The sequence below is a fragment of the Salvelinus alpinus genome, chromosome 22, assembly GCF_045679555.1.
Source record: "Salvelinus alpinus chromosome 22, SLU_Salpinus.1, whole genome shotgun sequence".
In the NCBI taxonomy this organism is placed as follows: domain Eukaryota; kingdom Metazoa; phylum Chordata; class Actinopteri; order Salmoniformes; family Salmonidae; genus Salvelinus; species Salvelinus alpinus.
In genome coordinates this window covers 8,018,695-8,033,802 of record NC_092107.1, presented here as the reverse complement: position 1 = coordinate 8,033,802, position 15,108 = coordinate 8,018,695, and the positions used below count along the sequence as shown (strand labels likewise).

General features: G+C 44.7%; 2 protein-coding genes across 2 annotated transcripts; one reads left to right on the top strand and one right to left on the bottom strand.

Annotated features, from left to right (window-relative positions):
• Nucleotides 1–1,321: 1,321 nt before the first annotated feature.
• otol1b (otolin 1b) lies at nt 1,322–6,692 on the top strand. Its single transcript, XM_071358860.1, has 5 exons — nt 1,322–1,812; nt 4,018–4,436; nt 4,539–4,628; nt 4,744–4,815; nt 5,019–6,692. The coding sequence occupies exons 2-5, from the start codon at nt 4,037–4,039 to the stop codon at nt 5,912–5,914; spliced, it is 1,458 nt and encodes a 485-aa protein (XP_071214961.1). The 5' UTR covers nt 1,322–1,812; nt 4,018–4,036; the 3' UTR covers nt 5,915–6,692.
• Nucleotides 6,234–14,717, bottom strand: LOC139548911 (Fc receptor-like A). Its single transcript, XM_071358862.1, has 6 exons — nt 14,603–14,717; nt 14,423–14,458; nt 13,344–13,634; nt 12,389–12,655; nt 11,926–12,201; nt 6,234–6,688 (listed from the first exon to the last, which is right to left on the bottom strand). Exons 1-6 carry the CDS (start codon nt 14,625–14,627, stop codon nt 6,489–6,491), a joined length of 1,095 nt encoding a protein of 364 aa, XP_071214963.1. The 5' UTR covers nt 14,628–14,717; the 3' UTR covers nt 6,234–6,488.
• Between the last annotated feature and the right edge of the window lie 391 nt (nt 14,718–15,108).

Here is a 15,108-nt window from a genome sequence, read left to right as displayed (position 1 = left end):
TCTGGTCTTTCACGCACACTTATACCTCACACACCTTCCCGCCTGCACTCCTACATCCTCTATACTGACACTTAGAGATATTCTTTCCATGAAGAGGGTTAGTTAATGTAAAGTATCCATGCAAGTCATCCTGTCTCTGTCCCTGCTCCACTGCTGCTGCTTAACTCTTGGCTGTATATGTTTTTCTCCATGGTGCTGTACTGTGGGAGCGCCTGGGGTCACGGGCAGTGCCAGTGTTAAGTGAGTGGGCAGGTGAGCGGCGCTTGGCTCCCTGTGGCGATGCTAGTAAACTGACCGGTTCTGTTGTGTAGACTGAATAGAGGAGTGAGACTGAGGGGTGGAACCTCAACGGGCCATCTCAGGGACGGACCACAGCAAAGGGAGAGAGAGACGGAGGGAGAGCAGGGGGCAGTAGAGAACTAATAAGAGAATGCAAGAAGGAGAAAGATAGAGAAAGAAAGAATAAGAAACAGGTGAAAATTGTATATATGCAAATGTATGTCTTTGTGGGAGGTCAAAGCACAGTCTTATATACTCAATAACTTGAATATGTAAGTACACACAAAGTGTAGTCAGAAAGAACCTGGAATCCACCCCCCCCCCCCCCCCCTCTTTCTCGATTCCTCTCCCTCCACCTCACCCTCATCTCCCCTCTCTATTTCCCTCTTTCATTTCCCCTCTTCCTGCAAATGTTTTTGGCTGGTCATAGATCCCTCAGGTGGAGGTCTTTAACTACTGAACCATGACCTCTGGTGGTAGTAGTTTCATTTGTATCAGCCATAAGCTGTTCTGTTACCACTGTGAGATTGAGTTTCATATCATTTATGGAAAGGAGGACCATTCTTCTAACAAGAGAAGTGTGAAATCGAACCCGAACCCATATCCTGAGGAGATGTAAACCTTTTCTCTTACTATACCATAATGTATGTACATGGTCTTTGGCAATTATACCGTGTCTTTCCATGGCTGTGTGGATAGTTGGTCCCACTGACTGTGCAGTGTGGCTGTGTTTTCGCCTGTAGAGAGGGTTAGAGAGATAAGCAGTTTCCTTTGACGACAGCTCAGGTTTAGTAACTGTTGAGTGAGACAGTGAGATTATCAGTGCTCTTTAGATTAAAGCTTTTCTTGGACATTCACCAAGTAGATAGTAATGATACAGATCCTTGTCCTGCGGTAGATATAGAGAGAGGATTTGGGCTCAGTAGGCGGGTGAGTGGGGCACCTGTAGCTAATGATTTACAACTGTAATCACTATCACATCTATACTCCTTTCCACAAGCTCACAAGGACTTGACCAATATGGCCAGGAGAAATGTACCTTCTTGTATTGCTCTGCATTCCCTCCACCTGTAGTAAGACGGACATGTATGAACCCCACTATGGGGCCACTGGAAACCTCCCAGCTTGGCTTTTGTCTCCCGGTAAGAGTGGGGCAGCAGGGTGGCTGCTGGAGGAATTCCTCTTATATCAGGTGACCCGTCGCCCCTCTCCCCTCGCCCGGCCCACACTGGGGTAGTGCTTCTCACAGGCACTGTATCCAGTGTCACAAAAGCACATTTTACACAACGGGTACAGAGAGTGGGCCACGGTGCGGTGCAGTGGTTCTGCTTGGTCCAGCTCCAGGCTCAGCTAGATTAGCATGTCGTTGGGTTTCAAACCTCCCCCTGGGCTCACAGCTCTACTCCTCATTGGTGGGGATGTCCATCATCAAAGCCTTAAAGAGATATCAAGAGGTCCAGTGTTGCTGCTGTTGCAGTCTCCATTGTACTGTTAGACAGGGAATCAATGATTAGACGGGCCCGTCATAATTAGGTAAGTGTCCATTTGGATTTATTGCTTCATACTGAGCTCTGTTCCATAAGCGGTTTCTGTTTTGTTTGGCCTTTTTGTTTGACAAACCATTGTGAGGTGATAGGTTGAGTGCCTGTAAGTTCTCAATCAACATCTTTGTGATGAAGGTATGTCTGGCTGTGTTGTGACAGTGAAATATTGAGTGGTTCATATACAGTGGCAAGAAAAAGTAGGTGAACCATTCGGAATTACCTGGATTTCTGCATAAATTGGTCATCAAATTTGATCTGATCTTCATCTAATTCACAACAATAGACAAACATAGTGTGCTTAAACTAATAACACACAAATGATTGTATTTTTATTGTTTATATTGAATACATAATTTAAACATTCACAGTGTCGGTTGGAAAAAGTGTGTGAACCATGCCTCAAACAAAAAAGAGATCTCAGAAGACCTAAGATTAAGAATTGTTGACTTGCATAAAGCAAAAGTATCTCTAAAAGCCTTGATGTTCATTAGTCCACGGTAAGACAATTTGCCTATAAATGGGGAAAGTTCAGCACTATTGCTATTCTCCCTAGGAGTGGCCGTCCGGCAAAGATGACTGCAATAGCACAGTGCAGAATGCTCAATGAGGTTAAGAAGAATCCTAGAGTGTCAGCTAAAGACTTACAGAAATCTCTGGAACATACTAACATCTCTGTTGACGAGTCTACGATATGTAAAACACTAAACAAGATTGGTGTCCATGGGAGGACAGCACGGAAGAAGCCACTGCTGTCCATAGAAAACATTGCTGCACGTCTGAAGTTTGCAAAAGTGCACCTGGATGTTCCACAGCGCTACTGGCAAAATATTCTATGAACAGATGAAACTAAAGTTGAGTTGTTTGGAAGGAACACACACCACTATGTGTGGAGGCAAAAAGGCACAGCAACATCAAAACCTAATCCCAACTGTAAAGTATGGTGGAGGGAGCATCATGGTTTGGGGCTGCATTGCTGCCTCAGGGCCTGGACAGCTTGCTATCATTGACTTGGGAATTCATTTTTCTGTCGATCAAGACATTTTTCAGGAGAATGTTAGGCTATCTGTCCGCCAATTGAAGCTCAACAGAAGTTGGGTGACGCAACAGGACAACCCAAAACACAGAAGTAAATCAACAGAATGGCTTCAACAGAAGAAAATATGCCTTCTGGAGTGGCCCAGTCAGAGTCCTGAACTCAACCCAATTGAGATGCTGTGACATGACCTCAGACATCACACCAGACATCCCAAGAATATTGCTGAACAGAAACAGTTTTGTAAAGAGGAATTGTCCAAAATTCCCCCTGACCGTTGTGCAGGTCTGATCCGCAACTACAGAAAAAGTTTGGTTGAGGTTATTGCTGCTAAAGGAGGGTCAACCAGTTATTAAATCAAGGGTTCACATACTTTTCCCACCCTGCACTGTGAATGTTTACACGGTGTGTCCAATAAATGTAAACATATTGTTTATGTGTTATTAGTTTAAGCAGACTGTGTTTGTCTATTGTTGTGACCTAGATGAAGATCAGATACATTTTCTGACCAATTTATGCAGAAATCCAGGTATTTCCAAAGGGTTCACATACTTTTTCTTGCCACTGTAAAGTAGAACAGTCTGCAACAGAAAGAAACAGAGGAAGGAACAGAGAGATGGATGGAAAAGAGAGCAAAAGAGAAGGTGTCAAACTGAATTTATCTGAAGAGTTGATAAATGATAAGATGTTTAATAGATGTTCTTTGGAGGATTGTTATGAGGTCTCAAATTTTCCACTGCCCTGAGTCGAAATAACGTTACTTTTGAGCTACTGTAAATATTAATGTGGGATGTACACCTAATATAATCAGTTCTGAAATACATTTTTTACAGGTCAGAACAGGTGAGCATCTCATGAAAAAGGCTTTGGTTGAGTAATCTGCTACTGAGATCCTCACTAAAGTCATTGGAGCAAAGTTTCCCCTCAATCCTATTTTAGTCTCGATTGTAATTTCCCCATATGCAGAGCAGTATAGCGATTTAGGAAGAACAACCACAGCTGGGTTTGAACCAAAAACCATGCAGTGGCAGGGTAAGCTCGGTATATCCTGTGCCATAAAGCTCCAGACCTCTTGGCAGAGGCTGTAAGTAGTATTTTTACATACAGTGACGCTACATCAGTGCAGAAGAAGTGACAATTTCTCAATTTCTCCCTCGTTAGATCCTTCTCTAACATCAGGATGCTCCCCTATCACTCGGCACTCTTGGCAGTGATGTCACTCACAGTGACCAGTGTATCGATGAAGACCACTCAGCGGCCAAAGTACCAATACACCAAGAAGCCCATGCCTTACCGCGAGCAGCCCCAGATTACCATGCAGCCCCTAACCACCATCATCCCTAAGACACTGAAATCAGTGGAGAAATCAGATCCCATGGACCCCTACCCTCTGGCTACCACAGAGACCACAACCTACCCCAGCGATGCCTACCAGGATTACTATACTGAAACCACAGGGCCCCCTGGTGTTGGGCATGATAATTACACAATGGATTATAACGAGTGCTACTTCAATTTTTGTGAGTGCTGTCCACCAGAGAGGGGCCCTCGAGGGCCAAAAGGGGACAGAGGACTACCAGGTATTGAAATCACTATGACAACATAGGGACATTTAACAATACCAGTATGCTGTAGTGGTGACCCATGGATTTTGATGTCTTGTTGAAACAATTTTCTCACAGGTTCACCTGGAGAAGAGGGGGAGCGAGGACCCAGAGGCTTTTCTGGACTGGCTGGTTCAAATGGAACTATGGGGACAAAAGGAGACAGAGGTGAACACAACACCATTTTTTAAAATGAGAAATATGTACACTTTACTGGCCGTGTGAGCAAACAGTAGATTTATTGATTATTCAAAATGGTTTGTTTTCTATCTCCCTTTTCCAGGAGTTAAAGGTGACCTAGGATACCGTGGAATGGCAGGAACTCTGGGTAACCCAGGGAAACCAGGAGAGAGAGGTAACAAACCATTATTTTTTAACATATATAGGCATGTGATCGGTACAACATATAAAATCATGAAACAAGGCTACCTGTACCTGTTCAAGCCTCCATATACTGATTATTAAATCAACATAGAATCAATTCATATCTTCCTCATAGATTCTGTCTGGGCCTAGATGCTGAAATGGTCCACTTAAACTGTGCTCTGCGCCCTGCAGGTGGATTTGGCTTCAAAGGTGAAAAAGGTGACAGCGGGCCCCCTGGTGTCAAAGGTGACCAGGGGGAGAAGGGTGAAAGCCAAAATGGGACTAAGGGTGAGAGAGGGGAACCTGGAATGGAAGGCCCAACAGGACCCCCAGGGCTGGCTGGAGTACAAGACCAGAAGGGGGATAAGGGGGACAAAGGAGAGTGTGGGACATTTGGGGAGAGAGGACTGAAGGGCGATAGAGGGGACCCTGGGCCTCCAGGTATTCAGGGACAGGTGGGCCTTCCTGGGGTGGATGGCATGCAGGGCTCCCCTGGTGTGGCGGGCGACCAGGGGGATCTAGGACCCCCAGGGGCTCAAGGTGAGCCAGGGGTGCGAGGGCTGCCTGGACCCCAGGGAGGGAGGGGGATGTTTGGGCCAAAGGGTGACAGAGGCCCCCCTGGGATGAGAGGGGACAGGGGCCCTCGGGGGATCAGAGGGGCGAAGGGTAACGGGGTGATTCAGAAACGCTCAGCTTTCAGTGTGGGCCTCTCTCCCAGCAAGTCCTTCCCTCCATCGGGCTTCCCCGTCCGCTTCGACAAGGTCTTCTACAACGGAGAGAACCACTACAACTCCTCCTCCAACAGCTTCACCTGTGCCCATGGGGGGGTCTACGTGTTCTCCTACCACATAACCGTGCGGAACAAGCCCCTGCGTGCCGCCCTGGTAGTTAATGGGGTGAGGAAGGTGCGGACGCGGGACTCTCTGTATGGCCAGGACATCGACCAGGCGTCAAGCCTGGTGCTGTTGCAGCTGGTGGTGGGGGACCAGGTATGGCTGGAGACACTGAGGGACTGGAACGGTGTCTACGCCAGTAGTGAGGATGACAGCACCTTCTCTGGATTTCTGCTCTACGCTGACAAGCCCTGACAAACGATCTGATATCTAATACAATCTACACTGTAACTCTACTGTACCCCACAGTACCTAAACAATCTCTACTGGCACTCCTCCTCCATACCACCCATACTGTACCCCACAGACCAGCCCCCCTGTACTCCTGCTCTACACAGACACGTTATGACAATGGAGCCCACTATACCACCACAGTACCAGGGACTGTAAAACACCTCTATATGAGATGGCAGCACTCACCCCATCTCTCTTCATACTCCCTCTATAGACCCATCAACATATAGACATCTTTACAAGACTGTCAATCTGGTAGAATGAAAAATAATGCAAGTAAGACTGAGTAGTTCATGTTTATTACTTGAGGAATACTAATCACATAATGTTTCCCCGGTTAGGTTAAGGAATCAGTACATTGTATCGCTGTATTATGAGCTTTTTGAAAATTAGCTTTTGTACACTTTTGAAATAAAATCAATATGTAAATGTTTGACTTTGACTGGATTTATTTGCATTTAACTTAAAATCAATTCATTGCTTCATTCACAACCTAAAAGACAAATAACATATTAATTAACAATTATTAAGGAATTTAGAAGTCCTTCCACACCACTGTTCCGTCATCTGAACCAACACCAGGGGCCAGTGTGTTTGGAGAATCACCGGATACATCGGGGAAGGTAGGGGGCTCAGAAGGCTGGATAGAGGTGGTGGTCTGGGGAGGTCCTTTCATAGGATCTGGATGAGATGGTGCTCTGGGCTGGAGTGAGACAACTGGTCCCTGATGTATCCCTGTTAACACAGAGTCAGCATCAGGGGCGTCAGTTGGGTATGTCAGAGTATGGGAAATAAAATTGTATTTTGTCACATGAGCCGAATACAACACATGTAGACCTTACAGTGAAATGCTTTCTTACAAGCCTTTAACCAACAATGCTTTAAGAAGTTTTAAGAAAAAAAAGTGTTATGTAAATAATAGAAAATAAAAGTAACAAATAATTAAATAGCAGCAGTAAAATAACAATAGCAAGGCTATATACAGGGGGTACCTGTACAGAGTCAATGTGCGGGGTCAAAGGTTAGTCGAGGTAATTGAGGTAATATGTACACTACCATTCAAAGGTTTGGGGTCACTTAGAAATGTCCTTGTTTTCCATAAAAACATACATTAAATGAGTTGCAAAATTAATAGGAAATATAGTCAAGACGATGAGAAGGTAATAAACAATGATTTTTATTTGAAATAATAGTGTCCTTCAAACTATGCTTTCGTCAAAGAATCCTCCATTTGCAGCAATTACAGCCTTGCAGACCTTTGGCATTCTAGTCGTCAATTTTTTAGGTAATCTGAAGAGATTTCACCCCATGCTTCCTGAAGCACCTCCCACAAGTTGGATTGGCTTGATGGGCACTTCTTACGTACCATACGGTCAAGCTGCTTCCACAACAACTCAATAAGGTTGAGATCAGGTGATTGTGCTGGCCATTCCATTATAGACAGAATACCAGCTAACTGCTTCTTCCCAAAATAGTTCTTGCATACAGTAGTTTGGACCTGTGCTTTGGGTCATTGTCCTGTTGTAGGAGGAAATTGGCTCCAATTAATAAGAGCTGTCCACAGGGTATGGCATGGCATTGCAAAATGGAGTGATAGCCTTCCTTCTTCAAGATCCCTTTTACCCTGTACAAATATCCTGCTTGCTTCGAGGCAAGCAATATTGAAGCATGCATGAGGGCATCAGCTGTTCCGGACGACTGTGTGATCACGCTCTCCGTAGCCGATGTGAGTAAGACCTTTAAACAGGTCAACATTCACAAGGCCGCAGGGCCAGATGGATTACCAGGATGTCTACTCCGAGCATGCGCTGACCAACTGGCAAGTGTCTTCACTGACATTTTCAACCTGTCCCTGACTGAGTCTGTAATACCAACATATTTCAAGCAGACCACCATAGTCCCTGTGCCCAAGAACACTAAGGTAACCTGCCTAAATTACTACCGACCCGTAGCACTCATGTCTGTAGCCACGAAGTGCTTTGAAAGTCTGGTCATGGCTCACATCAACACCATTATCCCAGCCCAGAAACCCTAGACCCACTCCAATTTGCATACCGCCCCAACAGATCCACAGATGATGAAATCTTTTGCACTCAACACTGCCATTTCCCACCTGGACAAAAGGAACACCTATGTGAGAATGCTATTCATTGACTACAGCTCAGCGTTCAACACCATAGTGCCCTCAAAGCTCATCACTAAGCTAAGGACCCTGGGACTAAACACCTCCCTCTGCAACTGGATCCTGGACTTCCTGACGGGCTGCCCCCAGGTGGTAAGGGTAGGTAACAACACATCCGCCATGCTGATCCTTAACATGGGGGCCCCTCAGGGGTGCGTGCTCAGTCCCCTCCTGTACTCCCTGTTCACTCATGACTGCATGGCCAGGCACGACTCCAACACGATCATTAAGTTTTCCGATGACACAACAGCGGTAGGCCTGATCACCAACAACGACGAGACAGCCTATAGGGAGGAGGTCAGAGACCTGGCCTTGTGGTGCCAGGACAAGAACCTCTCCCTCAATGTGATCAAGACAAAGGAGATGATTCTGGACTACAGGAAAAAGAGGACCGAGCACGCTCCCATTCTTATCGGCGTGGCTGCAGTGGAGCAGGTTGAAGAGCTTCAAGTTCCTTGGTGTTCACATCACCAACAAACTACCAAACTCAGGAGACTGAAAAGATTTGGCATGTGTACTCTGATCCTCAAAAGGTTATACAGGTCCTGACTGGTTGCATCACTGCCTGGTATGACAACTGCTCTGCCTCCGACCGACAAGGCACTACAGAGGGTAGTGCATACAGTCCAGTACATCACTGGGGCCAAGCTTCCTGCCATCCAGGACCTCTATACCAGGGGGTGTCAGAGTAAGGCCCTAAAAATTGTCAAAGACTCCAGCCGCCCTAGTCATAGACTGTTTTCTCTGCTACCGCACTGCAAGCGGTAGCGGAGCACCAAGTCTCGGTCCAAAAGGCTTCTTAACAGCCTCTACCCCAAGCCATAAGACTACTGAACAGCTAATCAAAGGGCTACCCAGACCCCTCTTTTACGCTGCTGCTACTCTCTGTTTATTACCTATGCACAGTCACTTTAACTCTACCTACATGTACACTACTGTTCAAAAGTTTGGGGTCACTTAGAAATGTCCTTGTTTTTTAAAGAAAAGCACATTTTTGTCCATTAAAATAACATCAAATTGATCAGAAATACAGTGTAGACATTGTTAATGTTGTAAATGGCTATTGTAGCTGGAAACGTAAGATTTTTCATGGAATATCTACATAGGCGTACAGAGGCCCATTATCACTAACTATCACTCCTGTGTTCCAATGGCACGCTGTGTTAGCACAATTATGTTAGCATAGCTGAAAACTGTTGTACTGATTAAAGAAGCAATAAAACTGGCCTTCTTTAGACTAGTTGAGTATTTGGAGCATCAGCATTTGTGGGTTCGATTAAAGGCTCAAAATGGCCAGAAACAAATAACTTCCTTCTGCAACTCATCAGTCTATTCTTGTTCTGAGAAATCAAGGCTATTCCATGCGAGAAATTGCCAAGAAACTGAAGATCTTGTACAACGCTGTGTACTACTCCCTTCACAGAACAGCGCAAACTGGCTCTAACCAGAATAAAAAGAGGAGTGGGAGGCCCCGGTGCACAACTGAGCAAGAGGACAAGTACATTAGAGTGTCTAGTTTGAGAAATAGACACCTCACAAGTCCTCAACTGGCAGCTTCATTAAATAGTACCCGCAAAACACCGGTCTCAACGTCAACAGTGAAGAGGCAACTCAAGGATGCTGGCCTTCTAGGCAGAGTTGCAAAGAAAAAGCCATATTTCAAACTGGCCAATAAAAATTAAATATTAAGATGGGCAAAAGAACACAGACACTGGACAGAGGAAGATTGAAAAAAAGTGTTATGGATGGACAAATCTAAGTTTGAGGTGTTCAGATCACAAAGAAGAGCATTCCTGCTTTACCTGTTTGATGGTTCGTTGGAGGGTATAGCGGAATTTCTTATAAGCTTCCGGGTTAGAGTCCCGCACCTTGAAAGCGGAAGCTCTACCCTTTATCTCAGTGCGGATGTTGCCTGTAATCCATGGCTTCTGGTTGGTGTATGTACGTACAGTTACTGTGGGGATGACGTCCTCGATGCACCTATTGATAAAGCCACTATCTGATGTTGTGTACTCCTCTATGCCAATCGGAAGAATCCCGAAACATATTCCAGTATGTGTTAGCAAAACATTCCTGTACCTTAGCATCTGCTTCATCTGACCACTTTCTTATTGACCGAGTCACTGGTGTCAGGTTTTGGCCAGGACTGTTCTGTTTTTTTGTCACTAGATGTCCCCATTGCACCTTTTTTGTACCTTTTGTTTTTCCCTTGCTCTAATTATTGGTTGCACCTGTATGTTAGCACCCAGCCCCAGCCCAAGCCTTGTTGTGAACATATATTTTTCTCTTGTTGGATTTTCCAGAGGTTCTCTGGTTTTGTTCTTTTGTATTTTGGATTAGTCTTTTGAGGTTTGTTTTTCCCTTGCTGTTTTTACCACTTTGTGGATTTTCTTTGTATTTTGGAAGATATCTATTTTTTATTAAACCACCATCTCTAGTACTGCTGTGTCTGCCTCATCTTCTGGGTTCTGCCGATTTAGTGACTGTTTCTCGCACCGGGTCCTGACAACTGGTGCTTCCTTCTTAAGTTTTTGCTTGTAAGCAGGAATCAGAAGGATAGAATTATGGTCAAATGGAGGGCGAGGGAGAGCTTTGTACAAGTCTCTGTGTATGGAATAAAGGTGGTCTAGAGTTTTTTTCCCCTCTGGTTGCACATTTAAACATGCTGGTAGAAATGAGGTAAAACGGATTTGAGTTTCCGTGCATTAAAGTCCCCGGCCACTAGGAGCGTTGCCTCTGGATGAGCAATTTCTTGCTTGCTTTTGGCCATATTCAGCTCATTGAGTGCGGTCTTAGCGCCAGCATCGGTTTGTGGTGGTATGTAGACAGCTATGAAAAATACAGATGAAAACTCTTTTGGTAAATAGTGTGGTCTTCAGCTTATCATGAGATACTCTAACTCAGGCGAGCAAAATCTTGAGACTTCCTTAGATTTCGTGCACCAGCTGTTGTTTACAAATATATATAGACCTCCACCCCTTGTCTTACCAGATGCCGCTGTTCTATCCTGCCGAAAAAGCTTAAAACCCACCAGCTGTATGTTATTCATGTCGTCATTCAGCCACGACACGGTGAAATATAAGATATTACAGTTTTTAATGTTGCGTTGGTAGGATATACGTGATTGTAATTCGTCTATTTTATTTTCGATTGATTGTACGTTGGTTAATAGGATCGATGGTAAAGGTAGATTACCCTCTCGGCAACTGATCCTTACAAGGCACCCGGACCTTCGTCCTCGATACCTCCGTCTCTTTCTCCTGCGAATGACGGGGATGAGGGCCTTGTCAGGCGCCTGAAGTAAAACCTTCCTGTCCGACTCGTTGTAGAAAAAGTATTCCTCCAGTACTGTGTGAGTAATCGCTGTCCTGATATCTAGAAGCTCATTTTGGTCATAAGACACGGTGGCAGAAACATTGTACAAAATAAGTTACAAATAACGCATAAAAAACATACACAATAGCACAATAGCATAATCGTAAAACGGCAGCCATCTCCTTTGGCGCCATACCCTAGCTCAAGACCAAAAATGTTAAACTAGGCTACAAAAGAATTGACTAAAATCATTCCAAACCCAATTAAAATGCAACAGCTGTTTAGCGTGTTGGTTGGCTGGCTTCAGGACCATGAGGCCAGAGAGAAGATGCTCAGAGAGAAGCTGTCCCCCCCCTCCCTGCCATACCCTAAGTTTAGCTGAACTGACGCCACTGGTCAGCATTATGAATCATCCTAAAGAGAGACTGCATCATCACAATTTTTTTCTGGTTTCTCATGTGTTCTGAGTGTTCACCTGTCACTCGCCCATAAGGTACGGGCTCGCTGAGCCTCTTCAGCCCCAGAGTAGGAATGCTGGCTTTGCACCAGTACCGGCCTGAGTCCCTCAGTACTGCGACTCTGTCCTGGGAAGAGGCAGGCCCCAGACTCAGCCCGTCCTGGTAGAAGTAGTAGTGGATGTGTGAAACGGGCTCACGGGCGTTCAGTTGAACGTGACACACCAGGAGCATACGGTCTTTATGGATCAGAGGGTCATTGGGCACAATCTCCAACATGGGTTCTGTCAGAACCTCTGCAGGGGAGAATACAGAGTATTAATACTGAAAAATATTTCTCACATACCTACTGGTATTCAATTGCCATTAAACATGATATGATAGTGATGATAATGGAATGATGAGGGCAAATCTCATTTGAAATCTGATTCCTCATCCTACACAAACTCAAAATGACAGACCACACCTGTCTATCAACCTCACCTATGATGGACACCGGAGCAGCCACTGAGATCACAGAGTTGGTTTGCCTCCGTCCATCCCAGGATGCTCTGCACCAATAGGATCCGTGGTCTTGCAGGGTAAGGTTGGTGACACATAGCACTGGTCCAGACTGTCTCTGAAGCTCCACCCCGTCCTTGTAGAGTATGACCTCTGTCAGTCTGGGGTTGCCACGGACACGACACATCAGGGTCATTGTCTCTCCAACCAGCATGGGCAGGGGCGGGGCCTGCAGGATGGCCCACCCACCTGGGCAAAGAGTAATAAGTGATTTTAATTAACGGGATGGTGTAGTCTCTGTCTGGCCTGTTGACAGGTACCCTCTATGGTCTGGTGTGCTACAGGTATCTTAGCCTGGTTGTCAGTCTGTTTCTGCTTATTTTGCTATTGTCACACATGTTTGGTGTGACAACAAGAAAGGAGTTGTCTAATACAGACTGCTAACAGAAGGTCAACCAAACTACACTGAACAAAAATATAAACGCAACATATAAGGTGTTGGTCCCATGTTTCACGAGCTTAAATAAAAAATTCCAGAAATGTTCCATATGCACAAAAAGATTATTTATCTCAAATGTTGTGCATTTCTCCTTTGGCAATCCATCCACCTGACAGGTGTGGCCAACCAGACAGATGATGAAACTGAGGAGTATTTCTGTCTATAATAAAGACCTTTTGTGTGGAAAAACTCATTCTGATTGGCTGGGCCTGTGCCTGGCTCCTAAGTGGGTGCGCATATGCCCTCCCAGGCCCACCCATGGCTCCGCCCCCATTCAGTTGTGTGAAATCCATAGACTAGGGCCTAATGAATTTATTTAAATTGACTGATTTTCTTATATGTAACTCAGTAAAATTGTTGAAATTGTTGCATGTTGCATTTATATTTTTGTTCAGTATAGATGTCATCATGGCTCAATATTCATATGGGTTCTCTTACCGTCCACCTCTATTTCTATGGGCAGGCTGTGGAGGGTGTGTTGTGTGCTTATCCATGTGGTTCTCAGGCCCTGGCAGTAGTACTTCCCACTCTGCTGTGGCCTGGCCTTCCACAGGACAAAGTACTCAGACTCCTGGAGCTGCTCTCTCCCCCTGAACCACTGGTACCTCCACTCGGCCGACACATTCCCAGGAACACTGCACTTCAGACGTACTCTCTCCCCTGAGAAGATCCAGGGTCCCCCATTAACTAGCTCAGCCAAGGCTGTCAGCGGAGCACTCGTGGGGAGAACTTGAAGAAATGTTGACAGGTAAGTCTTTCTGACGTTTTGAATAGATTACTATGGCTGCGTTTACACAGGCAGCCCAATTCTGAAATTTCTTTCCACTAATTGGTCTTTTGACCAATCACATAAGATCTGTTCACATCAGATCTGTTTCAGAGCTGATCCGATTGCTCAAAAGACCAATTAGTGAAAAGAAATATCAGAATTGGGCTGCCTGTGTAAACGCAGCCTACTAGAGAGACTTAAGCATAATTTCTGAGCATAAATGGTAACTTAAGTCTTATTTACATGGTCACCTAACATTACAAAAGACAGCTAATGTTCAGTAGTGTATAACTATTACGTAACTCATGAAAATAGACAATTTACATGTATTTTTATTTAACCTTTATTTAACTAGGCTAGTCAGTTAAGAACAAATTCTTATTTACAATGACGGCCTACCCCAGCCAAACCAATTGTGTGCCGCCTTATGGGACTCCCAATCATGGCCGGATGCGATACAGCCTGGAATCAAACCAGGGTCTGTAGTGATGCCTCTAGCACTGAGATGCAGTGCCTTAGACCGTTGCGCCACTCGGGAAATACATACTGTATTTCATATGTTTCCATTATACAAGACAAAACTGGTTTGAAGAGAAGGATTTGAATCTCAGAGGCTGCGTTTACACAGGCAGCCCAATTCGGGTCTTTTGCCACTATTTAGTATTTTTCACCAATCAGATCAGATCTTTTGCCAATAATTGGTCAAAAAGTGTAAATGCAGCCAGAGAGTAGTGTACTTAATACATACCTTGTGGTACAGCCCATTTAGGTAGCGTTGAAACAACTGAAACAATAAATAACCATTAATCATTAAAATAACCCCAAAGAAATCCAGTGATCATTCTGTCAATCAATCAATCAATCAATGATCATCTATACACAGAAATAATTGTCTGTAATCTCTTAAAGTAGACTGAAAGGAACTCACCAAGGAGGCTCAGTAAGAGCTTCATGTTGAGTGTTCTGCTTCTGATGGGGATGATTACACTACAATCTCTATATAGTCAGAGGAAATGAGACTAGTTTTCAGTTTCGATTGCAAAAAATACCATCTAATTTTTATGAAATAATTGCATAATGCTCTTCCTGACATCACAAATAACTTTGGGGAAGTTCCTTTTTAGGAATGAGGGAATTACCAAAGCCCTGGGATGCAACCTCATGTGTGCTGTTTTTCTTAACATCAATAAGTTTGCCAGCCCAGCAAGTATATTATTTTGAAGCTGTGTCACAGTACTCAAATCAATATAGCCTGTGTACAAGACATTAGGAACACTTTCCTAATATTGCGTTGCACCCCCTTCTGCCCTCAGACATTTCATCAGGGCATGGACTCTACAATGTGTTGAAAGCGTTCCACAGGGATTCTGGCACATGTTGACTCCAATGCTTCCCACAGTTGTGTCTAGTTGGCTGGATGTCCTTTGAGTGGTG